At 36.5% G+C, this 25924-nt stretch overlaps 1 protein-coding gene across 1 annotated transcript in view; it reads left to right on the plus strand.

The window, feature by feature from the left end:
- The window catches only part of ADGRV1 (adhesion G protein-coupled receptor V1), a 552025-nt gene that overhangs the window by 144750 nt on the left and 381351 nt on the right, over positions 1 to 25924 (plus strand). Inside the window, exons 52-62 of the mRNA XM_024125341.3 lie at positions 1744 to 1966; positions 2298 to 2502; positions 7566 to 7712; positions 9938 to 10193; positions 11644 to 11846; positions 13312 to 13488; positions 13858 to 14040; positions 16288 to 16467; positions 19684 to 19848; positions 22836 to 22953; positions 24805 to 24928. Coding sequence (XP_023981109.1) covers positions 1744 to 1966; positions 2298 to 2502; positions 7566 to 7712; positions 9938 to 10193; positions 11644 to 11846; positions 13312 to 13488; positions 13858 to 14040; positions 16288 to 16467; positions 19684 to 19848; positions 22836 to 22953; positions 24805 to 24928 — 1981 coding nt within the window. The remainder of the gene's footprint in view (positions 1 to 1743; positions 1967 to 2297; positions 2503 to 7565; positions 7713 to 9937; positions 10194 to 11643; positions 11847 to 13311; positions 13489 to 13857; positions 14041 to 16287; positions 16468 to 19683; positions 19849 to 22835; positions 22954 to 24804; positions 24929 to 25924) is intronic.

A 25924-nucleotide genomic window follows, 5' to 3' on the forward strand; every position in this document is an offset into this window, starting at 1 on the left:
GGACCGGGGCACGAACCTGTGTCCCCTGCATCGGCAGGCATACTCTCAACCACTGCGCCACCAGGGAAGCCCTACACTAACTTTTTAAATAATATTATCCAGTTTCCTTCCTTTGGGATTTTTTTTTTTTTAATAGTTTTGCTGTATGGAAGAGAATTCTGTAATCAGTACTAGTTAAAAATCCTGTTCCCCAGAGTAGATAGAGATTTAGGGAGTTCTTTTTTTCCCCCTTATAAATTCTCTGTCTAATATTATCTTGAACAAATATGAATGTCTGTTTTCTGAGAAAGTACTCTCTGCATACATATATGTAGATTTGAGCCCCTACATGTCCTGCTCTGAATGTCTGATTATCTATTTGCTGCCTTGTCATTCTAATCAGATTGCGAGGAATTGAATAGGGTATATCTCTAAGGGTTAAGATAAATAATCAGTGATGTTCAGAACACTTTAGTTTATGATTTTGGTTAGACTATAGAATCACTTAAACTTGAGAGATGTGATTCATCTGAAGAGTTTGCTCTTTACTGACTGTGTATAACTTTATAAAACTATGAAAAATGTTTGATCAGTTTTAAAATGAAAGTTTATTAATAACAATCTTTTTTGATCTTTATTATATAATATTTACTAAACTGAAATAGTACTTAAATTAATTACCATAAATAAACATTATCAATAGTTTTTGACATTTAAGAGTAAGGATATGGGATTTTCCAATTCAACCTATTGGCTAAAGTTTTAGAAGAGACTCATGGTTTCTGGTTCTACGTGTTATTTTAATGCCCAGTAAAACTTATTTGATATCTTCAGATTCCAGTGTGTTTTTCCAAGTACTGGAATTTGTACGTTTCTCCATGATTTCCTACTTTTCTTCCCAGTTTTAAGTCTGAAGATTGCTTAATGGTATACACAGAGTAGCAAGCCCCCTTCCCCTCCTAATTTCTGCAGATATAAATATATGCCATTGCTTTGAACTATTAAGAGCATGCTTTCCTACTAACATTTCAGAAAGCATTGGCAGAATATACTCTAAGATCATAAATTTGTTAATATCCTTTGGACATCTTTAAGAATTTATCACGTGGAAATAAATAAAATGATGAATGCTGTCTCTAATGAATATTCCAAGTTAAATAGAATATAACAATAAACATCCAATGTAGGAGAATAATTAAATATATTTTAAAGATCAACTCTGTAGATTAGTATCTGTATATTAAAATTATAAATCTGAATGCTATATAGCAAAATATAAAGCTATATATATGTATAAAATGTATACTATATATATAGCATTAAGCTTTGTAATTAATATTTTTTGTATTTAGACTGTGTCAATTATGAATTCATATGAATGGTGTCTGGAAAGGAAAATATAAAAATGAAACATTTAGTGGTGGGATTATGAGTCTTTTTCACTTTAAAAATATCCTACCATGCTATCCAATAAATAAATATTAAGATGAATACAAAAGAGTTCAAAATTCATTTGGGTTTTATCATCCAGTGATTGTTTTTTGTTTTTTATTAAGTGGATTGTGGGTACACTGTCAGGCTGACTTGTACCTTCCACAGTATTTAAAAATTATTATTTATATCTAGTTATTTCAGAAATTGAATCATATTTAGTTACTGCAGCAATCAAAATGGAACTTTGAGAGGTGGAAGGGTTTTGCTGTGGGGAGCTGGTGAGGTGACATTCACTTTTTATTCTCGCTGCCTTTTCTTTCCTTCCTCTAGTCCACATACTTCTTGTTGGCCAAGCTGTGTCTGCTCTTTACTGCTGGAATTCAGAGCTGAATCAATTCTCTTTTATTCTGGAAGCACCATCTGCTTATGATGCAGCCTCTGTTACAGTAAAGTCCCTTAATTCAAGCAAGCATTTAATTGCTCTTGCGGGAGCCGTCCACTCACACACATATGAACTGGCCTATGTCTCGAGCCAGTCTGACTTCATTCCTAGGTAGGTTCAACATTTTATGCTGAATGTCTTTGTCTCACCATAATTTTATATGGTACCTAACTTCTAAGGCTTTATCTAGTGATGGAAGAATATACAAAGTATAAGAACTATTAATAAGCCAGAAGTTTGGTTATTATTCATATTTCTGATATCTATTCTACCAAGTTAATTAGTGGTATATGAACATTTTGGATTAAAATTTTACTTATGAAATGTGATTTCTGCAAACTTTTAATAGTAATCAGTATTATGAGAATTTATGATTAATCTTCCATTTATGTGTCTTTAACTTGTTGTAGTTGACTTATTTTATATATACTTCTTATGCTAGTTCAGGTGAATTGATATTTGAGCCTGGAGACAAAGAAGCTATAATAGCGGTAAATATCCTTGATGATACAGTTCCAGAGGAAGATGAATACTTCAGAGTTCAGCTTAAAAATCCCAAAGGAGGAGCAGAGATTGGTATTAATGGTTATGTAAAAATAACTATTCTGTCTAATGATGATGCCTATGGAGTTGTTGGATTTGCTCAGGTAAAGATTCCACACTTAGATGTCAAATGATTTATTCATTGTATTTATTTATTAGCTGCTATCAGCACTCAGTGAGTCATACTTTGAGTGTCTTAAGCCTCTCTTCTTTTCCTTTCCCTGTTTCATCCCCAACTCTGCATTATAAGGTGAATTCTACTGATGATTGAAATTTACAGACTTGCACAATGGACCCTTGAGTCAACTTGTCTTAAACTTTTTTTTAGTACTGATTCCTTTCCTAAGATTGAATTTGAAATGTTACCAGTTGGCCTTGGTCCAGGAGTTTGGCTCTGCTCTTACCCTTGTTTCCAGAGGGTAATGGTGAAGCAGATTCCAAATACACACTATATACACTGTGTCTTGTCACGCACATCACTTACAAATATATTACTGTCCTTTTACGCCTTTGTTACTTCTGTGTATTAAGAGAAAGAGAGAGAACGATGTTTGTAACTGTATGTGCATTGTACACATGGAGATGCATTCTCCTGAGGAAAGAGCGCTATCCAGTTTTTCCAGTTTGACTTCCATACCCGGACTTCATATTCCTTTACCAATGAGCAAAAGGACAACCTTCATATTGCATCATTTAGTCCTGTTTACAAAATGTATCATGATTTCTTAGAGTTACAGCTGCAGGTATCTTGTGGTTTGTTTGTTTGTTTGTTTGTTTTGCGGTACGCGGGCCTCTCACTGTTGTGGCCTCACCGGTTGCGGAGCACAGGCTCCGGACGTGCAGGCTCAGCGGCCATGGCTCACGGGGCTAGCCGCTGTGCGACATGTGGGATCTTCCCGGACCGGGGCACAAACCCGTGTCCCCTGCATCAGCAGGCGGACTCTCAACCACTGCACCACTAGGGAAGCCCATCTTGTGTTTTCTCTGAAATATTCTGCAAATAAGGAAAACTGAACTGAAACTGACTTAAAACACCTAGGGCGTGTCCACAGAGAAGGTGGGCTTGGGGTTGACTGGATACTCTGCTGTGTCACTATGGCTCAGATTCTTTTCATCTGTCTATTTTGCCAGCAAAAAGCTAACCTTTTGTTTTGTTGTTTGAAAACTGTTGCTATCATTAGGGCTACTGCTTTCTTGTTCATGTCCATTTGCAGAGAGAGAGATGCTTTATGTGGCTCTCTGTGTAAGGAAGAAGTTTCCCAAAAGCCTCTTCTTATGTCTCATTGGCCAGAACTGGGTAACAAGCCCACTTACTCAGTCATTTATTCATTCATGTAGCAGGTATTTAATAAACACCTTCCATGTACCAGATGCTGTTTCAGATACTAGAGATATGTTAGAAAATAAAACAGTAAAAATCTCCATCCTCCTGGTCCTTAAATTCTAGAGAGGGCAAGGGGAGACAGACAATAAGCAAAGACAAAAGAAACATCTGTACCATAGCTGATGTTAATAAGTGCCATGGAGAAACATTAGACAAGGAAGGCAGATGGTGAGTGAAGGAGGAGGTGGAGGCTGTGTGCTGCGAAATCAAAAAAATCAGGGAGGGTTTTGCTGAGCAAGTGACATAGGACAAAGGCCTGGAGGAGATGAGGGAGGGAGTTTTGTGCATATCTCAGGGGAGAACATTCAAGGCAGGGGCACCCATCAGCAAGGGCAGAGGCCTGGACGTGAAGCCTTGCTCCTCTGGTGCAACAAGAAGGCCACCGTGGCTGAAGCCAGTTACTAGGGGAGATGAAGGGCCAGGGCCCCGTGTCGGGGTCCCCACCAGCACCCACAGTTGCGACGACTTTCTAGGAGGACTCACAGGATCAGCATTTAGTCTTTCTCATGTCTCTGATTTATTGGAGTGAAAGGTTACAAAGCAAAATCAGCCAAGGGAAAAGGCTCGGTGAACTCCAGAGGGAACCAGGTGCCTTCTCTCCCAGTGGAGTCACACGGGACACACTTAAATTCCCCCAGCGTCAAGTTGAGTTGTGATAACGCTTGTGAGTGTTGCTGACCAGGGAAGCTTATTAGAGACTCAGCGCTCAAGGTTTTAACTGGGGGTTGATCACATAGGCACCCTGTACCTGGCATAGGACAAAATTCCAGAGTCCCAGAAGGAAAAGGAGTGTTCAGTATCAACCACAGTGTGTGTACAAACAGTTCAGGCACAAGAAGCTGGTTATCAGTTCTGTGGATGGTGAGAACCCTCCCAATATCCAGGTTCTCAGACATCAGCCAAGAAGGAACCCTGTAGGCCTTTTGAAGGATAGCGGTCAGGCCTGCTACCTTAACTCTTTCCTGCACGAGCCCCTTAGTGTTTTCATGAATTTGACCTCTGAGGGAAACTGGGAGCTTTTGGAGGATTGGGGTAAAAGAGAAATTTGATCCAGCTTGCACTTTTAAAGGACATTCTGTTCATAGAATTGAGACTAGATTGTAAGTGGGCAAGGACAGAAATAGACTAGGAGGCTATTGCAGTAACAGCAGCAAATGATAGAGCTCTGGGGAGCAGGAATGTGCCTTTCACCAAGACACAACCACCGTAAGAGGAGCAGTTTGGGGGGATAAGATTGGACTTACTAATACCCTGAGTCAATTCCTTGCAAGGATCGTAGGGTCACCCTGTTAACCGCTCTGTCCCATCTCTGGAGCCAAAGGCAGGTCAGCTTCCTCTGAGGTACCTCTTCCCAATAGAAATATAATATGAGCCCCTGGGTAATTCTGAGTTTTCTAGAAGCCCCATTAGAAAAGTAAAAAGAAACAGGTGAAGTCAGTTTTCATGTTATATTTCATTTAACCCAATGTATTTGAAATATTACTGTTTCAACATGTAATCAATGTAAAATTACTTATGAAATATTTCACATCGTTTTTTCCCCATATTTTGTCTTCAAATCCAGTATGCATTTTTACACTTAAAAACTAGTCACATTTCAAATGCTCAGTAGCCACGTGTGGCTAGGAGCTGCTGTGTAGGACAGAGTAGCTCTAAGATGTGAGCTGTGCGGGTAGGTAGGGTTAGAAAGAAAGAAGACAACTTCTTTCCCCACCAGGTATTCACATGACTTGTTTCCTCACTGCTGAAATGCCATCTTACAGAAAGGGCTTTTCTTTTTTCTTTCTTTTTTTTTTTTTTTTGCTGTACGCGGGCCTCTCACTGTCATGGCCTCTCCCGTTGTGGAGCACAGGCTCCGGACGCGCACGCTCAGCGGCCATAGCTCAGGGGCCCAGCTGCTCCGCGGCATGTGGGATCTTCCCGGACCGGGGCACGAACCCGTGTATCCCCTGCATTGGCAGATGGACTCGCAACCACTGCGCCACCAGGGAAGCCCCAGAAAGGCCTTTTCTTGCTGAAAATTGTGACTCCCACCATCATTCTTTATTACAACTTAATCTTCGTTATGGCACTTACAATGGCCTGATTTGTCTATTGCCAGTTTCTTTTTACTAGAATTAAAGAGTATGAGAGCTGGCATACTGCTTTCCTCGCAGCTTTCCCTGAACCAGGCAAGTGCCTGGCACTCTGTAGGTGCTTCCTGTGAGCCTGTCATTATGCAGGGGAGGAAACAGAAGACTCACGGGGCCTTCTCAGGATCTCATACAACTATGGAGGGCAGAGCTGGGGCTCCTGGGGCAGAACCCAAATGCTCTGCAGCTCAGCTTCATCTTCTCACCGGAAGCTGTGCTGCAGATGGGGAGTATATTCTGTTCCTCAACTATTTAAGCATAGATCGCACTTTATGAAGCCTGTTTCAACAATTGTTCTAGAGACACGAAGTCACCATGGTCTGATCTAGGTTTCTTCAATCCGTTCAGGAAAATTCCTCAATACAGGCCTCTCGTGTCTGGACAGCCTGGTTCCAAGATGAGACTTAGTAGATGTTGAGAATTTCTTGAATATCTTCTGGCTGTATTAATCCTCATTTTACTAATCCTTGTTAACAGATGGCATAAAGCCTGAGAGAGGCTTCTCTTTTTAAAAAGCATTTTCTTTCTTTCTTTTTTTAAAAGCATTGTCTTTTGTGAACAAATTATATGCATATTTTAAAATCAAAGCATTTTCCATAGGAATGTGTGATTGCCTTGAGCAAGATTTTACTACTATGTAACATCTGTAACAATGTGTTGAAATGCTGTGTAAAACGCTATAGGATTGGATATCTACTCAAGTTAGCATTCTAACTGGAAGCTTACATAAGCTTAAATGAAATTTCTTAATTTCATTTAAGAAATTAATGGGGGAGTCTTTTTTTAGATTAAGTAAAAGTAAGTAAAAAGACGAGAACACTCTTACTGGAAAGATTTCAAAAAATCTTTATACTCTGTGTTCTTGCTGTATTGCCTATGGAGAAACAAAGGTTATTGTCACACAGAGGCAGAAATCAGTTTGGAACAAAGGAAAGAGGCTCAGAAGTATAGGCGAGAAGAAGAGAGTAAGGGATTCTAACATGAGGGAAAAGGATCATTCTGGCAGGAAAAGCAGTTGTAAAGACCATGAGCTAAGAATGAAACATCATCCATGGAAACATCACAGCCTATAGAAACGTTTCAGAGGATATGAATTTAAGGATAAGAGACTTTTGTAAATGATCAGAAAGAGCTCACTGCTTCTCATGATGTCATTACATTTGGATGGGTCCTTGGGGACCACATAGACCAAACACTTATTTTACAAACAGGAAACAAAGACCTAGAGGGATTGCCAGAACTTAACATAGGGGAGGAAGAAGATTTCTCTGTTCTCCTGACTCTCTCTATGACACTTCTGTTGTATAAGCTATTTACATGCTATGCATATTCCTTTTAAAAATGTGTATGCTTTCTGAGTATAAAAATAATATGTTTATTGAAGAAAATTTGAAAAATATAGAACCTGGAAAAAAAATCCTATAAAAATTAACTTTTTCATTTACTTTAACTTAGTCTTTTACTTATTTGGACATGCATGTTTTAAAGTAAAATCATGGTCATCCTATATTACTGTTTTTTAAATATTGTTTTTTACATAATATGTCATGTTGCTTAGTACTGTGAAGTTTGCAAATGCATAATAGCATGACCTAAAAATCTGCTTAGATGATTTCAAATAACCCCTTATGACTTCCTGTGTATTTTTCAGAACTCATTATATAAACAGGTGGAGGAAATGGAGCAAGATAGCCTAGTAACCTTGAATGTTGAACGCTTAAAAGGAACATATGGTCGTATAACTGTAGCGTGGGAAGCTGACAGAAGTATTAGTGATATATTTCCTCCCTCAGGAGTGGTATGTAATTTACAAAATTATAGGAGAGTCACTTTTAAATTATGGTTACTGTTGATGCATGGAACCAAACCCTGTCTTGTGGGTGAAGTGTTTGAGTTTGACCATGTCAGCATTGGATTCCTCCTAATTACCATAGAGAGGGATACAAGTTAAGGTTAGTTTTATTGTTGTGATTCTTCTTTTTCCCTATAATACCAAAATTATTTGTAAAAACATCATCCCTTTTGAGATTCAATACACTGGTTGGCCAAATTATGGATGCATTACACTGTCAGAAAGATAAAACTAATACAGCTGGGGCTGGAAATGTGTTTCGAGATTTGGGTAGAATAGAAGCAGTAAATAGGGAACAAGTCCAGTGAAATAACCGGAAGTATGGAAAAGTAGACCAGAGTTGCTGAGTGACGTAGGTTGAGTTTCCTATAAATAGACTCTGAGATTGAGAGTTGTGGGCCAAAAGTTCATTGGGAAGAGCACATATAAGGAAGTGAGGAAGGCAGTCATGTGCAGAGGGAGAAGTTGATCCACAGACAGTCGTCCCTGAGGTTGAGTTTATGAGGGAGTTTTGGAGCTGAGCTTCTCCTTTGGAGTTGTTTCCAGTTGGGGTGAGGGGATATAATGTTGCATCCTGTTTTAGCTGTCCTTGACTTCTGGTCACCTTTTGGTTGAGGCATAACCTGGGGTGAAGAATATTATGGCAGATTTTATTGCAGTGAATATTTACTTTATTCAAGCTACCAAAACTGTAAGTTGTATCTCTCAGGTTCTGTGTGTTCTGAATTATAATGTTTCCCCAATTAATATTTCTTATATAAGCATGATTAAAATTATTTCTAATTTAAATACACAATAGTATCTTAGGTATGGACTGTATTTTAAAAAAATTTATGTATTTTATTTTATTTATTTTTGGCTGTGTTGGGTCTTTGTTGCTGTGCACGGGCTTTCTCTAGTTGTGGCGAGCAGGGGCTACTCTTCGTTGCAGTGTGCGGGCTTCTCATTGTGGTGACTCCTCTTGTTGCGGGGCATGGGCTCTAGGTGCGTGGGCTTCAGTAGTTGTGGCGCACAGACTCAGTAGTTGTGGCTCGCGGGCTCTAGAGCGCAGGCTCAGTAGTTGTGGCGCACGGGCTTAGTTGCTCCGTGGCGTGTGGGATCTTCCCAGACCAGGGCTCGAACCCGTGTCCCCTGCATTGGCAGGCAGATTCTTAACCACTGCGCCACCAGGGAAGCCCTGGACTGTATTTTGGAAAAGAATTATCTTATCCAAAGGTCAGTAAGTTCTGTAAAGGGCCAGATAGTAAATATTTTAGACATTGAGGGCTATATGTTCTCTTTCCCAGCTATCAGCTTTGCCCTTGTAGCACAAGGGCAGCAATAGACAGTATGTTATCAAATGACCTTTTCTGTTTTCCAATAAAGCTTAATTTATAAAAAATGGATTTGACCAAAGGGCAGTAGTTTTCTGACTCCTGATTTTATTAATAAAGTTCTTGAGTTTATATCCTGAAGTGCCTTCTCTAGGTAGAGAGATGAGTGTCAGCAAAATAGGCCTGTAAAGCTAGTTTGAATTGTTGTAAATAGTATGTATCCCTATTACTAGAGAATAAAGTCTGAAATGGGGAAAAAAGGGAAATGACATTCAAGAAGCAGACAGAAGCCCTATCAAGAAAGGACTTCAGATGCTTTTAGCAAATTTAGGTTTGACTCTTCAGACGTTGGAGACCCAGGAGGAGAGAGAGACTCTGATTTGTATCTCTGCCTATCTTTATTTCTATTTTGATTGATTCATTGTTAAATAATACATCTATTCAGCGTTTAGGTGAGGGAAGTAGCACTCCTAGCAAAAGTTTTGTAGGGAAAAATGTTTAAATTATATGCCACCTTCTTTTATGTTTTTAGATTTTTATATATGGTATCCAGGACTTAAATTTCCAGAAAGAGTATGTACTCAATATTTTATTAAAAAGGTAGGTTTCAGGATAGGACAGTTTGGCTACATGATTTATTAGCTAAGTTTTAGTAGTGGTTTACTTTTTCTTTTTCCTACCAATCTTCTACTTCTCATGTGAAAGGCATTTGATTGATTTGTAGGATCATATTATATTGCTTAAATATCTCATTATTTAAGATATGGTCGATATTAAAAGATAATCTAACCTTTTGATATTCTTACTGCACAGTGATAAGTAGAATATAAATAAAATCTTCTTTCTTTAAAATTTTAGATTTCATTTTCTGAAGGCCAGGCACTGTCCACAATTACTCTGACTGTTCTTGCTGATGACCTACCAGAGTTGTCAGAGATTGTGATTGTAACACTCATCCGTATTATCACAGAAGGGGTTGAGGACCCATCAAAAGGTGCTACTATTGATCAGAAAAGAAACAAGTCTGTGATAACCACTCTGCCCAATGACTCGCCCTATGGCTTGGTGGGCTGGCATGCTGAGTCTCTCTTCGTTAGAGTAGCAGAGCCTAAAGGTAAATCTTGTTAAATATTTTTCAGGTTCTAGTAAGTTTTATTGGATGACTTAATTCTAATATTTACTAGGGATGTAAGTTTCTTTTTACATGATATTTTTCAGTTTGACAGGTCATACTCAATCCTTTTTTACTTTTTGTTTTTATTAAATTTTCTGATCATGTCATTACACAGTGATATGGCTATATGAAATACTTTTACTTTTTGAGACATTACTGTCATAATAGAAATAATAATACTTTAGTAAATCATTATAGTAGAAGTGTTTGATTTTTATTTTACTTTCTCTTTTTCATTTTTGATATATCTGTTCTCTTTCCTCACTCAGATTTCTCCGCTCTAGATTTTCAATAGTTATAGAAAACAATGAGCAGCACAGAGAAATGCATGTGGTACTCGAGGTGTTATTAAACCCAAAGCAGTAATTAGAATAATATTTTTTCTGTGAAGCGTAAGTGATCAGTGCCTCTTTTCCTGTTTCCTTTGAGCTTAGTGTTGACATCTTTGTCTAAATGACTACTCTTATCAACTGTAGAATGAGTAGATTTTTATAGATAAAGGTCATTTGACTTATTTGAATAAAAGGTTATATATAGTATATATGTATTAAGAATTTGTGAAGGCTCTAAAATTTTCAGATAGGAACATGGACATCTTTCAAGGACCTTTTATTTAAATAGTTGATGGAAAAAAATGACGTGTAATTATGCATCTAGGTCTTAATATATCTGTATATATCGGAATAGAAAGAGCAATCTTAAAATAAAATGATCTGTTCATTTATCCATTCAACAATCATTTCTGAAGCACCTAGTAAGTACCAGAAATTGTGCTATGTGTTCTGGAAACAAAGACACGGTATTTGGTCATTAGAAATTCACAGACTGGTAGGGAAACTGACAAGCATTGTTTTCATTTATATAGCAAATTAAATTTTAAAAATCTAAGAAATGAAATAAAAAATACGTGCTGGGAAATACTTTGAGCTTTGTGATAGCCACCTTTACTGTAAGAACGAAATTGCTCTTCTTCTAATGATTAGTTATTAAATGATGACTCTGTGTGCTTAATTTTTCATTTTCAAAGAATCTTCCTAGCATTTGTAATTAGCCCCTCTGCTCAACCAGCAGGTATGCACTTTCCTAAGATTTTCAGCAGTTTCTGTTAAAGTGCATGACATGTGCAACATAGGAGAGTGAATTAGAGTACCAGAAGTGAGGGTTTAGAACTGGGATATAATGCTAACAGCGTGTGGTGATTCTCAGCACAACTTTGGAGACAAGGTGGATAAAACACTAAATACTCCTTGGGAGTATACATTGTCTTTGTTTTACCCCTCTTTTTTACCTGTCTGAAAGGGGTAGTGCAGAACATTCTATCCTAAGTGCTTGGAATAGCATCAACAGCAAATAGAAAAGCTTACTTATTTAAGGCATGTCTGTCTCACAGAGAACATCACCACTCTTCAGTTGCAAATTGTTCGAAATAAAGGACTACTTGGAGACATAGCCATTCAGTTGGTAGCTAAACCCAATTTCTTACTGCACGTCAGTAATCAAGCCACTGAGAATGAAGATTATGTGCTACAAGAAACAATGATAATAATGAAAGAAAACATAAAAGAAACTTATGTCAAAGTTGCCATTTTGCCGGTGAGTCTAGGCTTCAATGAATGTGATGTAAAATAAAGGAAAATACTCTTGAAGATAAAAATGTGATGCTCTTAAACGTAAAATCTTTAAAAAGGTTGCTTTTTAAATATAAAGATACAAGTACTCTAATGCTCCCAATCCACCCTAATATTTAATAATGAATGACTATTTAATAACTGAAAGATAAAATAACAGGTGTATTAATTGTTTATATTTATTTGTGAACTGGAATATTGTTTGAATGAACTTTGAAGCATTGAATCTGGATTGATTATGTGTCTGGTTGGATCCTCTATTCTGTTGCTTTGTTAGTTGTTTTCAACTAATTATTGAATGAATAAAATACCCAAGTCAATCTGGTTATTTTTAGTATTGGTTTTATAGGACAATGTTTTCATTCCATGATACAATCACTTGAATTAAGATTAGTCTTCAGATGGGGTTTAGATCTGGTTTAGTGCTCTCGCTCTCTTTCTCTCCTTCGTCTAAAGAGAATGTGTATATACGTCTGTAGTGATGCCCAAGAAACTGAAATTTGTTAATAGTATTATCACTAATATATAATTAAATATTGTATTTATATGTTATAGTCCTACATATAATATTAATTATTATCATATCCTATTAAATGAATATAATACTGTATAATAACTGTTATTAATAGTGGTATTAGTGGTATTAGGTAATAGTGGCTTCTGGAGAGGACATTCTGGAAAGATGTAAGGGATGGGGCAGAGCAGAGGTTTCCTTTCCTTTTCTCTAGGTATTCTTTCTATCTTTTGAAATTTTTTATTACCTATTGAAAAATAAGGTAACATTTTTTAAAAAGTTAATTAAAATATAGGATTATAATTAGATTTACAAGTCCAGAGCTTTCACTTTTTAAGATGTATGTAGCATTTACCAGTTTTTCCTAAATTGAGGGGATGTTATATATGTAAAACATATTCAGTAGGATGTGGTCAAAATTGTAGGATAGATACTTTTTTTTTTTTTTTGCGGTACGCGGGCCTCTCACTGTTGTGACCTCTCCGGTTGCGGAGCACAGGCTCCGGACGCGCAGGCTCAGCGGCCATGGCTCACGGGCCCAGCCGCTCTGCGGCATGTGTGCTCTTCTCAGACCGGGGCACAAACCCGTGTCCCCTGCATCGGCAGGCGGACTCTCAACCACTTCGCCACCAGGGAAGCCCTAGGATAGATACTTTTAAAAAAATATTTTACTTGCTCATGAGTAGGTGGCTTCCATTGAAACATCACCGATAAGCTTGAATATCCCCTAAGATTCTGAAGTTGTCAGTGGAGAAGTACTAATATATAAAAAGCAATCTTTTTTTATATGTGTGGTAGAGCTGCCCAAGCCTGTGGACATTCTTTACTGAAAAATATTGTATTTCCAATGCAAGTCAAATATATTAAAAAAAATAAAACCCCATCTCTCTCCCTTCCCCCTGTTCCTTACCCCCAGGATGATGCCCCCGAGCTGGAGGAAGGGTTTACTGTCAGCATCACTGAGGTGTACCTGGTGAACTCTGACTTCTCTGCCGGACAGCCAAGTGTGCGGAGGCCTGGGATGGAAATAGTTGAGATAATGATTGAAGAAAATGATGATCCCAGAGGAATTTTTAAGTTTCATGTTACCAGAGTGAGAGGAACTTTCACATATTTATAGTAATAACCAAAGCTTGTACCTGCTGATTTGGCCAGTATCATATATTTTCTAAAAAATAATTGACTTTTCTTGTAGGTATTAATAAATACCCGTCTTAAAGTTTTTCGTATAGACTAATTCTTAGTTCTCTTTGAGCTAGAACAAAGGATTAAGCAAGTTTATTTACATTACATTTAAATGTAAGAGTTCTGTAGACCGAATATGCATACTTATAGTCAACTATTGATTTCTACTTTGAAGACTGAAGTATAAGAACTAATAGTAGGAATAATAAGTTTAGAAAGTGATGACTTATATGAGTTACTTTTGTCTTGCATTTTAACTTATATCCTTTATTTAAAGGATGTTGGTGGAGTTATAACTGCCTATGAGGTACCTCCACCCCTGAACATTCTTCAAGTTCCTGTAGTCCGGCTGGCTGGAAGCTTTGGGGCAGTAACTGTGTATTGGAAAGCAACACTGGACAGTGCTGGCCTGGAAGACTTTAAGCCATCTCACGGGATTCTTGAATTTGCAGATAGACAAGTATGCTAGTTATAGACATGTTAACATTTTTTGGTTGTACTTGAAACATTTTATAGGCATCCACCAAATGAATGTGCAGTAGTGATTGCTGAATGTATTAAATTCTAAATTTCCATGTCAAGCCAACAGAGATATGGTTAGTTAATGTATAATTTTTTAATGGACATGGGAAGGAATATAAATAGGCAAGAATCTTACCCTTAATGTATAATTTTTTAATGGACATGGAAAGGAATATAAATAGGCAAGAATCTTACTGTAGTTTAAATAGAAGTTATAAAATGATAATAACTGGCTTAGAAGTGCCTAAGAATGTATAAAATACTGCCTGATGAACTAGACTATTCCCATGAACTTTAGGTTCTTATATTCTATTTATTTCTTAATGATTATAAATATAAATTTTTTTTAGGATTTGCAGAAGTGTATGCATTTATTACTAAAGACATTTATTATTATGTACATTTATTATTACCCAAAGATTTTTTTACAATTAAGAAACACTAAAATGATAGAAAAGGAACAAAGTAGTTAAAACTGGAAAAAATTGAAGAACAGTATTCTAGATTTGGGCCAACCAATCTTAAAAATTACAAAATATTCCTTAAGAATTGTAAGCTTGTGAACTGGGCATTTTGCAACATGTAAGAATAAGGTGTTTTGATAAATTTTTAAGTCAGTAAGTGGAAAAAGCATGTGAACAACCATGAAAATGTTAGTAACTTCAAATAGCAGTATCTATTTACATGCAGTCTGATTTTGCCTGCACAGATTTGCACAGTGTGCATCAACTTATTAGTTGCCTTTAGGGGGATAGGAAATACTGCTAAAAGATAAGCATACAGATCTAGATTTTCCCACACATAAAGGTCTGTTGTTAATATTTGAAATCATGAGATTTTAACAAATTTAAGACTTTAAAACATTTCCTACTAAAAGGAGGGGAAATGCAGATTTTCATGTTAAAAGTAGAAACAAATAAATTGATTTTTCATTGAAGTAACCTTCCAACTTTATATTATCAGGACTTTATTCTTTTCATGAAGTTAAAGTCCCATCACTTAGCAGCACCCTTAGGATCATCATCATTCTTAAATTTAACATCCTGTAGGGAAAGTATTCTGTGTTCTACAGTACTGATTTGAGGTGCAGACATTTTGACAAGCTTATATTTTAGCATTTGATTTTGTTCAGGTTTCTCTTTCTCTGAATGTGACGTCCAGATTTCTCACTTTTCTCTGTTACTATATTTAAAGGTGGATTTAGATAGGAAAACTTCATTTTTTGATAAATGTCTGTGTCATTTCCCTTTGGGATACAGAAAATATTTTAAATATGGACATACAGCTGGGATATTTTTATGACTAATAGTGAAATCACAAGCTGGACCAAAGTTTTACTCATTTATAAGTTATAAAAACTTTTAACATAGATCCAGACAGATGAATGAACTCCTGATCACAGAGTTCTAAAAACATGAAATTTGGGTTTTCTTCCTGCCTGTCTTTTTCCCTACATTACAAGAACAGTAATTTGAAACCGAAGGGATTTATTCTAGTTACAGAAGACAGTAATAATTTATATGGTACCATTTTATATCAGGTCGTATTAATGCTAAGTATACTAAAATTTATGTTTGTGCAATGGTTATTAGAGCCTGCATGACATTTTAGATATTTTTCTTCAAGAGTAAGCCTTCATTGTTTTTTTGAATCTATAAATTATCCTATATTTTATTACATATATAATTTCCTTTATCTTGGAAACAATAGACTGAAAAGTTTTGACTTTGAAATACTATAAATATATGACTATTTTTTTTTTTTTTTTTTTTTTTTTTTTTTGTGGTGTGGGGGCCTCCCTCTGTTGTGGCCTTTCCCGTTGCGGGGCACAGACTCCGGACTTTTTTTTAATTTTTAAATTTTTATAGAAAATTTTTGGCTGCACTGCACGGCTTCTGGGATCTTGGTTCCCTGACCAAGGATTGAACCCAGGCCCTCGGCAGTGAGAGCGCAGAGTCCTAACCACTGGACCGCCAGGGAATTCCCTGACTTTAAAATAGTATTATGAACACCACAGGCAAAAATTCCTGCTTTTTTCTTTGGTACTATGTTGCTAAGTTTCAACTAAAAAGTTAAAATATATGCGATAAAAAATTTCTATTACATTTTACCCTCTCTGCCTCTCTCCCTCCCTTTTTCCTTCTCTTCCTCCCTTTTTCCCTTCTTTCCTTCTTTTCTTTTATAGGTTATCGCAGTGATAGAAATCACCATAATTGATGATGCTGAATTTGAACTCATGGAGATATTTAATATTTCCTTAATCAGGGTGGCTGGAGGTGGCAGACTTGGAGAAGATGTTGTGGTAACTGTTGTTATTCCACAGAATGATTCTCCATTTGGAGTGTTTGGATTTGAAGAAAAGACTGTAAGTGAAATATATCAGGAAGGGGGGTGCCTTCCCCTAGGCTAATTTTTCATGTAATTTATAGTAGAAAGGTCTTTTTCTTTTTTAAAAAAAAAAACAACTCTGCATTACTCTACTTACAGTTCTCTTCTCAAGGCTCTTTTGAGTTGGCTATTGAATTAGGGGCCAATCTGCTAACCTGTGCACACAGTTTGATAGTAGTGAGAGCTCTTAACATCAGGCAGTTACAAAGGAGTGTAATAGAGTACGAGGTACTTTTTGTCTATACATTCTGTTCTATACCAGCTCTGCTACCAGACTGCCATACTGGTTACAAGGCAAGATTCTGTCATGCTCCGGTTTTACACCCCAGGAATGGATTTAGCTGAGGAGAGATTTATATTCCCCACCTTTCAGGCCCTCTATCTTGATTTATATTGAAAAAAACACTACAGTCACCCCAGCTCCTGTGTTTCTCTGTATTTCTTCTCTCTCTCCCCTCTTACTTCTCATTGACTGCCTACTTCTGAGACCTACAGGAGTGAGCCTAATTATTATTGGTTCAACCCCTGAGAGAGAAAAAAAAGCTTTGGCTAGTACAAAATTATCTCTCTACCTTAACTATACAATGAGGTGCTATAAACTATATCATAATTATTATGACATAATGATTATATCATCATCATTATGACTTTACCTTTCAAAGGAAATTTCAAGGTGAAACAGTCATATAAATATTTAGATAATTTCGATAGACACACCAACTTTTCTGGCTCCTTTGTCACCATTCACTTTATTTAATCACTTATAGGTAATCAGTAATTCACCATAGATCATTTTAAATAATAGCAAATTGTCTAATGCCTATTGTCTTTACTGTTCAGTGGATGCAAGGCTAGACCTGCAACTTGCCTATCAGGGCTGGGCTTCCTAGATGCTCCAAAATTTACATAAAGCCTAATAATTGCCTAATTATTTGATCATTGAAATTTCAACTTCATAAGAAAATGGAAACTATAAAAGGAACAGAACCCTTCTACTGCTGTAGCCTATTTGAGACTCTTTTTCTTCCTTGAGAAAGGAATGAGCAGAAATAAGTGTTTGTAAAGAGTGGTAGATTCACAAAAGAGTAGCTGTGAATGTTTTCTAGGCAACGTAAAAAGTCTGGAAAATACAAGATGTATAAAGAAAAGAGTAAAAGTACCCATAATATTATTGCTGTAAGATAGATATCATTAGTATTTTGTCATATTTCCATCGAGGCCTTCTTTGCATATATGCAGAGAAATATTTTAATATATACGAGCATGTAATTTATTTTTATAAAATGTATTAAATGTACTAAAAATGTATTCTCTGTTACCTTCTGAGGTTAGATAAAAGGTTCAGGGTTTAAGTAGTTCAACCTCCAACTGATGAACTGTTATAATAATGTTTTTGCTTTTAACTTTGTCACACTTTTGGACTTAGCCATTGGATGGTATATTTACAGGTTTCTCTCACCTTTTGAGAAAATGAAGGAGTTATGCTACTATTCGTAAATAATTTCTGTTTATTCGTTTTATCTTAACTGCTGTCGTAAACCTCACTGCAATAACTTTAGTGCATCTTTGATCTGGGAACTACTGTCTTATTGTAATAGCCTCAGATTTCCAACTTGTCTTATAGTCTAAAAGTAAGATTTAAGGTACCCAAACCCTTGTTGTGAGGAGTGAGTTGATACATGTAAAGCACATATAATTGGGCTTTACCCTCAATAGGTGTCAATTGCTGTTTTAATTGTTGATAATATTAGTAGTAGCTTGTGGCTCAGTCCTTTGTGGCTACTTTCCTTGTATCCTATCTTTCTTATAGCCAATAGCTCTTGATAACTTGGAGTTTATCTTTTAACCTGTATCTAAGATACACAATATTGTGCGCATAGTGAACATTCTGGTAGCATTATTTGGTGAGACAGATTATATTCAGAACTGAAGAACACTGAGAAAGGATTATTGGTATTAATCTGTCAAAATTAATAAGCTTCTCACAGGGAAATGTGCTGAGTATACCAAAGCACTGGGAATCGCAGAGACTCCTGGAAATATGCTTGTGAAACTGAAACTAGAATATTACTATCTATGGAAATGAAAAGGACTTATATATGCAGTTTGTTTATAATGGATTTTTTTCTTTCTCACTTTGCTTTTTTCTTACTTGATATTTCTGGTGTCTGAGGAGTGCAGCACTGCGTGTGGAGTCAAAACATCTGAACTAAATCCCAGGCTCCTTTTCTCCAAATACATGGAGAAATGTATTTGGAGAAAAGGAGCCTGGGATTTAGGCTCCTTTATATACATGGAGAATATATACATGGATATATATACATGGAGAATATATATCTGTGCTCCTCAGCTTTCTTAGAGTTTTTGTGAGGCTTAAATAAGGTAAAGTATGTGCAAGAACTGACACATAATAGAAGCTCAACAAATATCAACAAATATCAGTTGGATCCAAATCCCTACTCTTGGCACCAATGCAAAATCTCATGAAAAAAAAACCCAACAAGATTGAATTATACACTCGTTAAGTGTCTTTCTTGAAAATGGAAAGCATTGTGTTATATTTTTGTATTTACGTAACAAGTGCATAGTATAGGCTCAGTTTGGACTTTGCTTCACAGAGTCAATATGTGTAATTCATATTAGGTCTGTATTATGTGGGGAGGCTGACTGCCATAAAAAGAACCTCAGTTCCTTAATATAATAAGAGTTTATTTCTTCTTTATGCAAAAGTCCTACATCACTGTTCCTAGTTGGGGTCTTATGGACCCCTCTTTTCCAACTTGCATCTCAGGCACCCGAGTCTCTCCATCTGTGACTCTGTCCTCCTCTAGTCATCCAGCAAATGGAGAAAGAGGGAATGTGGAAGATTGTGTGGGAAGTTGATGGCCAGACTATGATTAGCATACTTCTCTTCTGCCTGTATTCTTTTGGCCAGAATTCAGTCACAAGCTCCACCTAATTGCAGAAGGGGTTAGGAAGTGCCAAGTAGCTGAGTGTCCAGGGCAAAAAGGGAATGGGATTTGGTGAAACATTTTTTTTCTGCCACATGATTGTAACATGCTGTGATTAGAGTTCTAAATTCAAAACTTGCAGTCATTGAGAAGAGAAATGAGATTCTGTTTGTTCTTCCTGCTGCTTTTTGCTCTTTTCTTTTTTTTTTTTTTTAACCTTACTGCCTTTTCTTTTTTTTCAGGTAATGGTTGATGAATCCCTTTTGTCTGATGACCCTGATTCATATGTGACATTGACAGTTGTCCGGTCCCCAGGAGGAAAAGGAGCCATCCGACTTCAGTGGACCATAGATGAGATGGCTAAAGATGATCTCAGTCCTTTGAATGGGACACTTCATTTTGATGAGGTATAATCGTCATCAGGACTCCTGTAGTTTTTTTCTAATTTGTCTTTGTTTGATTTTCTGAATTTTTTGAAATCATATGCACCGTGGAGAAAAATCACAGACACACACACACACACACACACCCCACCCCAAGGTGTCTTAAATTTAATTCAGACACTACCTACATCCCTCTCTGACTGAGGGCATATGCTCCCCTGACTGAGGCAAAACCAGTCAACCGAGCCGGACATCTGGCTGTCATCCCCATCTCTACCCATTCTGTAACTCTTGCCTATATTTGACAGCTGAGTTTCATCAGTTTTCCCTTTTAAATACCCTTTCTGTTCCTCCTACTCTGTCATGGTTGTGACAGTCCGTGCCTCCATCATCTTTCCTTGGATGGTCCTTTAACTGATATTCCCACTCCAAGTCTTTTCCCTTTTCTGTCCAGTATCCGTGCCACTGAGTAGGGTTATTTTTCTATAAGGAAGATCTCGTTATGCCACCCCCTGCTTAAAATGATCCAGTGGTGGCGTCTTACCCACAGAACTTCAGGCTCTGAAATGTGGAACACAGAGCCTCTCAGAGGGAATCCTGGCTGTACCTTCCTCCCAGTTAATCTGAGCACAGTTTCACTGTGAATGCAGTGTAACCAGAACCAAGGAGCATTTATCTATCAAACTCTGAAATCTTTTTTCCTGGAAGGAGGGATGGAGAGGTGGAAGAGAATTGACAGGCTGATTCTTAAATCCATATGGAAATGCAAAAGACCAAGAATAGTCTCAGAAACTCACAAAGGAGAATGGAGGGTGCCCCTCCCTAACTAAACTTAAGATAATATGTAGCACAGGTAAATGTGACAGTGTGATATTGGCTCTGGGATAGACAAATAGACCGAAGAGAAGAAACTGGAGAGTCCAGATTTATCAATCTTTTATGGTTTTTGCTTTCATGTTTGCATAAATCTTTCCTAAATTAGTAAAAACGAAAGCAAAAGGAAATTAGTCAAAAAGCAGAAAAACAGTAGAACTGATGAATAAGTTTTTTAAAAAGCAACAAAAAAATAACCTCACAAAATAAGAACAAGCAAGAAAGGACCATCAAAAGAGAAAGTATAAAATTTTAAGAAATTACTTTGTACATATCTAGACAAAGGAATGTAAACATCTATATGAAATTGATTCTAATAGGTAAATAGTAGATATAGAAAGCCTAAGCAGATGAATTTCCATAAATGAAATAGAATTTAAAAAATTAAATAGGAGAGTAGAAGGTCCCCAAGGTGGTTTTCTAAAAGAAATTTGACCAAACATGTAAAGATAAAATCCCAATGAAACATGGTCAGTCTATTTTTTTGAGTCTATTGATCTTTTATCAGAGCTTTCAACACCAAACAACACAAAAGCAAATAAATTGTTTTCATTCAGTTTTCTAATAGATGATGAATAAATTAATCAGTGATGCCCTCTGGCAATCCATTTACCACTTAGACATTCTGCCACCATTTTTGAGGTGTTGGTTACTCTAATGGAATTAAAGATCTCAAGCCAGATGGCACAGATATTTCATCCACTCATTTCTTAGGTTCTGATAAACGATGGCTCAAGAAACATCTCTGTTGCATGCCCTAAACCTCTATAAACTTCTCATTTGTCATGAGAAGAATTTAGAAATTACTTTGAAATTTCTTTAAAGATTTTCCATAGTAATAATGAGCAGTTATTTCCCAGTTACTAGATCTACTCCCAGATATTAGAAAGATTTTCTGGTGTTGAGCAGGATATCCGTACCAAAATGGCAAATAGTCTGATCTTTACCCCAGGGAATAAGGCCATCCTTGTTCAGAGTACTGCATCAGGAGAGGTGAGTTTATGGGTCACCCTGGACTTGACCCTCTCCATCTTGTTCTTTGCTTACCCTGGTACGTTCCATGTACCTCTGCATAATAGCTTTATTGTTCTTGTATACTCAGCTACTGACATACCTATGTCTTCATTCTAACAAATGGCTTTGTAGCTAAGCACATAGTTCAGAGCCGCTAATTGACAATGTGCAGAGAGTAAAAGGGATGGGAGTGATTAATTGCATCCCAGGAATTATAGATTTTCCATGAGTGCATTTAATAAGGTCTGAGGCAGGAAGTATACATTTTCCTAGCAGCTCTTATGAAATTTTTAAGAAGTACAGTTACTGTAAAATATAAAAAAAGGACTCTTATGAAGAGAGGACAGCTTGAGTGAAGAGATTAGAATAACGCTTTTAATAATAAAAATCTCAAAGACGAGATGCAGTTGCGGAACTAAGATGTACATAAGAAGCAATAAACAGAATTCAAACTGTAGAAAATTAATCAATGATGCATAGGACAAATTTGAGTTTTTTTAATCAGCATACGGAGGAGACAGTAAAGATAAAAGTGATTTCTGTCACGGTTATGTCTCGAAGTATTAAGCTGGTTGTCTTCTATATATTTGCTTTTCCTTATTCTTTCTCTTCCAGCCTACACTGAAAACTTAGCACATGTTCCAAGAAATTACTGAGCTAAGTTTAAGCCAAGAGAGGGAAGGAATAATAGTGAAAATGCTTGAGATCAACACCTATGGAGGGAATGGGGAGGAAGCAGGAGTGGGTAGAGGGCAAGGAGTAAAAATGGGTAGTAGAAAGATAACCTTTATAAGTATTAAACCTATGACGTTCATCTATTTACATCATGCTGTGACCATTTAATTCTAAGTGATCGAACTTTCAATGGTTGAAAATTTTCAGGAAATTTAAAAGTTGTGTTAACATTTCCCCCCTTTTTCCTATTACGAACCTTAATGGGATTTATGCTCAGAGCTAATTTTTACATAGTAATTCTCTCTAGCAGAAACTGATAATTCTAGGGCACAGAAAGGACACACTTTAAAAAATGCTTATGAACATAAATGTTATTTTGCTAATGAGAACATTCGAAACTTAACTTTGGTCAATCTGGAAAATGTGTTATTCCTCCTCATTTGATGTAGACTGAGTCCCAGAAGACCATTGTGTTGTACACACTTCAAGACGCCATGTTGGAGAAGGACAGGAGTTTCACCATTCAGCTGGTACCAGTTGATGAGGTAGAAATATCTCCAATAAAAGGTAAGAAAAATCAACATTTTTGGAAATTAAAAAGTAGATTTTTAGAAAAATGTAACCAGATAATCAATAGTTACAAAGATTGGTAGTATTTGTTTTTATAATTCCTAAAACATTTTCTAAATCATAAAGATGTTATTTCCTACTTGTATAACAGCTAAAGACTTTTTAAAGCTAAAATTACCATACCCAATGTTGGTAACGTCATATGCCAAAGACTTTATACTACTTAACTGTGTGATTTTTAAAAAAATAAAGATGTTTGTTTTAGCAGTGTTTATAAAGTAAAATATGAAAGCTGCTTAAATGATCCTACAGTAGGAGACTGGTTAAATGTAACAGAATACTATGCAACTATTCAAAAAATGTGGCAGAAAAAGCCTTACTTACATTAAAATTAAGAACACTTCATTACATGGATAATTGTTACATTAATAAAATAGGCTTTGTAACAACATGTTCAGTATAATCCCCTTTTGTCACATGCATGTCATAAACATGTTTGGAATTATTTATTTGAAATGTTGATAGTGGTTTTTGATAACCTATATTTTCTACACCTACTTAGAATGATCACATGTTACTTTTGTAATAAAATGTTATTTTAAAGCTTAGCATCTTATTATGTCTCTTTCAGCCTATCTATTGCCTATTTTGATCAGAAAGTAATTACTTAGATTTTGACATTTCAGAAACAGGCATCATAATTCTCACTTGCCTGTGGTCCATGTGAAAATTTGTTTCTTAGGTCTGGAGAGAAAGGATTACTGGAGCTAAAATGGTTTCATTATAGTACAGATAGTAATAACCATAAAAAACGGCCCAGCAACTTTGATATGAAAGCTTAGTTACTGTTGCATGTCCTTTTTTGACATCAAGAACTTCATCCTATGCAAGGGTTCGTGGTCAAAGAAGCAGAATTCCGTGGCTAAGGAAATTCGCAGAATTGTAGAGAGTGTTGTGTACTGTCACCTATGATATCAGCTAGGGTAGTTATTCCTTTTGCATTTATATCTAGAGTACTTCCAGCAACCATCTGAGGGAATCATCTTTCATTATATTCTTCCATAAGTCTTATGTCAGCTCAGTTGTCTACATCGTGTTAAACGTCAGGGTTGATATTATATAGACTAATTAGACTTAAGAACAAGAATATACCAGTGGATCAAGGTAAATCATTTGTTAATATAAAAAATTCATAATATATTTCTAACTGTGACATACTTGCACTTGACAAACCAATCTTGATCCCATTAATCCATTGCCAAAGAAAGTAATAGTATAGTAATCCAATCCTTTGCTTCATTAAACTCTAATGTGTGCTTATGGAAACAATTTTATTTAAGTTACTGCTAAATTATGATAGGAATACTCAAATTACTTGATATGGTTTTTATTTCCATTTTAGTAGGAACACTTAGAAGCAAATGGTAGAGTCAGAAAATTAAAAATAAAAAAGGGCCCCCAAGAATTCTAGCTTTTGCTACATAGCTAATAGATACAGCCACATAGCCAATTTCAGTGAGCTACAAAATGGTTACTGTAGAAGTGGATTAATGCACATGGTAGAAGAGTACTTACTTATCATGGGAGTGATAGTGGAAGTACTGCCCACTTTATCCCTTTCATTAAACGTGATCTTGGGCAAGTCATTTGCCTGAGTGTCTTCAGTGCCTCTATGTGCTTAAATGTCTGTGCTGGTAAAATGAGGATAATATTAGTACCTAACTTATATGATTGTCATGAGGACTAACTCACAAGATTAGTATATATAAAGCCCTTAGAACATTGCCAGGCATGTACTAAGTGAATCCATGTGTTTTCTACATAAGTGGTATATCATCTTCAACTCAGGTAGCGCATCAATAATCATTCGAGGAGATAAGGGAGTGTCAGGAGAAGTTGGGATAGCTCCATCATCTAGGCACGTCCTCATTGGGGAACCCTCAGCAAAATATAACGGTACTGCTATCATCAGGTAAGGGTTTCCTAATTTTTGTTTGCCTAGGTGAGGGTTTTGAAGTTTTATTTAAATAATTAGCATTATTAATTAAATACATTGTTCTCAATATAGACATATTCTTCAGGCATTGTCTTTTTATATATTTGTAAAATCCTGTGGAGAGTAGAACATATTTTTGATAAAAACAGAAGGTATGTTTTGAGTTATCTTGACGTTAGATCATGAGAAGTTTTCTTTTTTTTTTTAACACCTTTATTAGAGTATAATTGCTTTACAATGGTATGTTAGTTTCTGCTGTATAACAAAGTGAATCAGCTATACATATGCATACATCCCCATATCTCCTCCCTCTTGTGTCTCCCTCCCACCCTCCCTATCCCATCCCTCTAGGTGGACACAAAGCACCGAGCTGATCTCCCTCTGCTATGCGGCTGCTTCCTACTAGCTATCTACTTTACATTTGGTAGTGTATATATATGTCCATGCCACTCTCACACGTTGTCCCAGCTTACCCTTCCTATTCCCCGTGTCCTCAAGTCCATTCTCTATGTCTGGATCTTTATTCCTGTCCTTCCCCTAGGTTCTTCAGAACCTTTTTTTTTTTTTTTTTTTTTGATTCCATATATATATGTGTTAGCATACGGTATTTGTTTTTCTCTTTCTGACTTACTTCACTCTGTATGACAGTCTCTAGGTCCATCCACCTCACTACAAATAACTCAATTTCGTTTCTTTTTATGGCTGTGTAATATTCCATTGTATATATATGCCACATCTTCTTTATCCATACGTCTGTCGATGGACACTTACGTTGCTTCCATGTCCTGGCTATTGTAAATAGAGCTGCAATGAACAATGTGGTGCACGACTCTTTTAGAGTATGGTTTTCTCAGGGTATATGCTCAGTAGTGGGATTGCTGAGTCATATGGTAGTTCTGTTTTTAGTTTTTCGAGGAACCTCCATACTGTTCTCCATAGTAGCTGTATCAATTTACATTCCCACCAACCGTG

Source organism: Physeter macrocephalus, chromosome 8 (assembly GCF_002837175.3).
Source record: "Physeter macrocephalus isolate SW-GA chromosome 8, ASM283717v5, whole genome shotgun sequence".
Lineage (NCBI taxonomy): Eukaryota > Metazoa > Chordata > Mammalia > Artiodactyla > Physeteridae > Physeter > Physeter macrocephalus.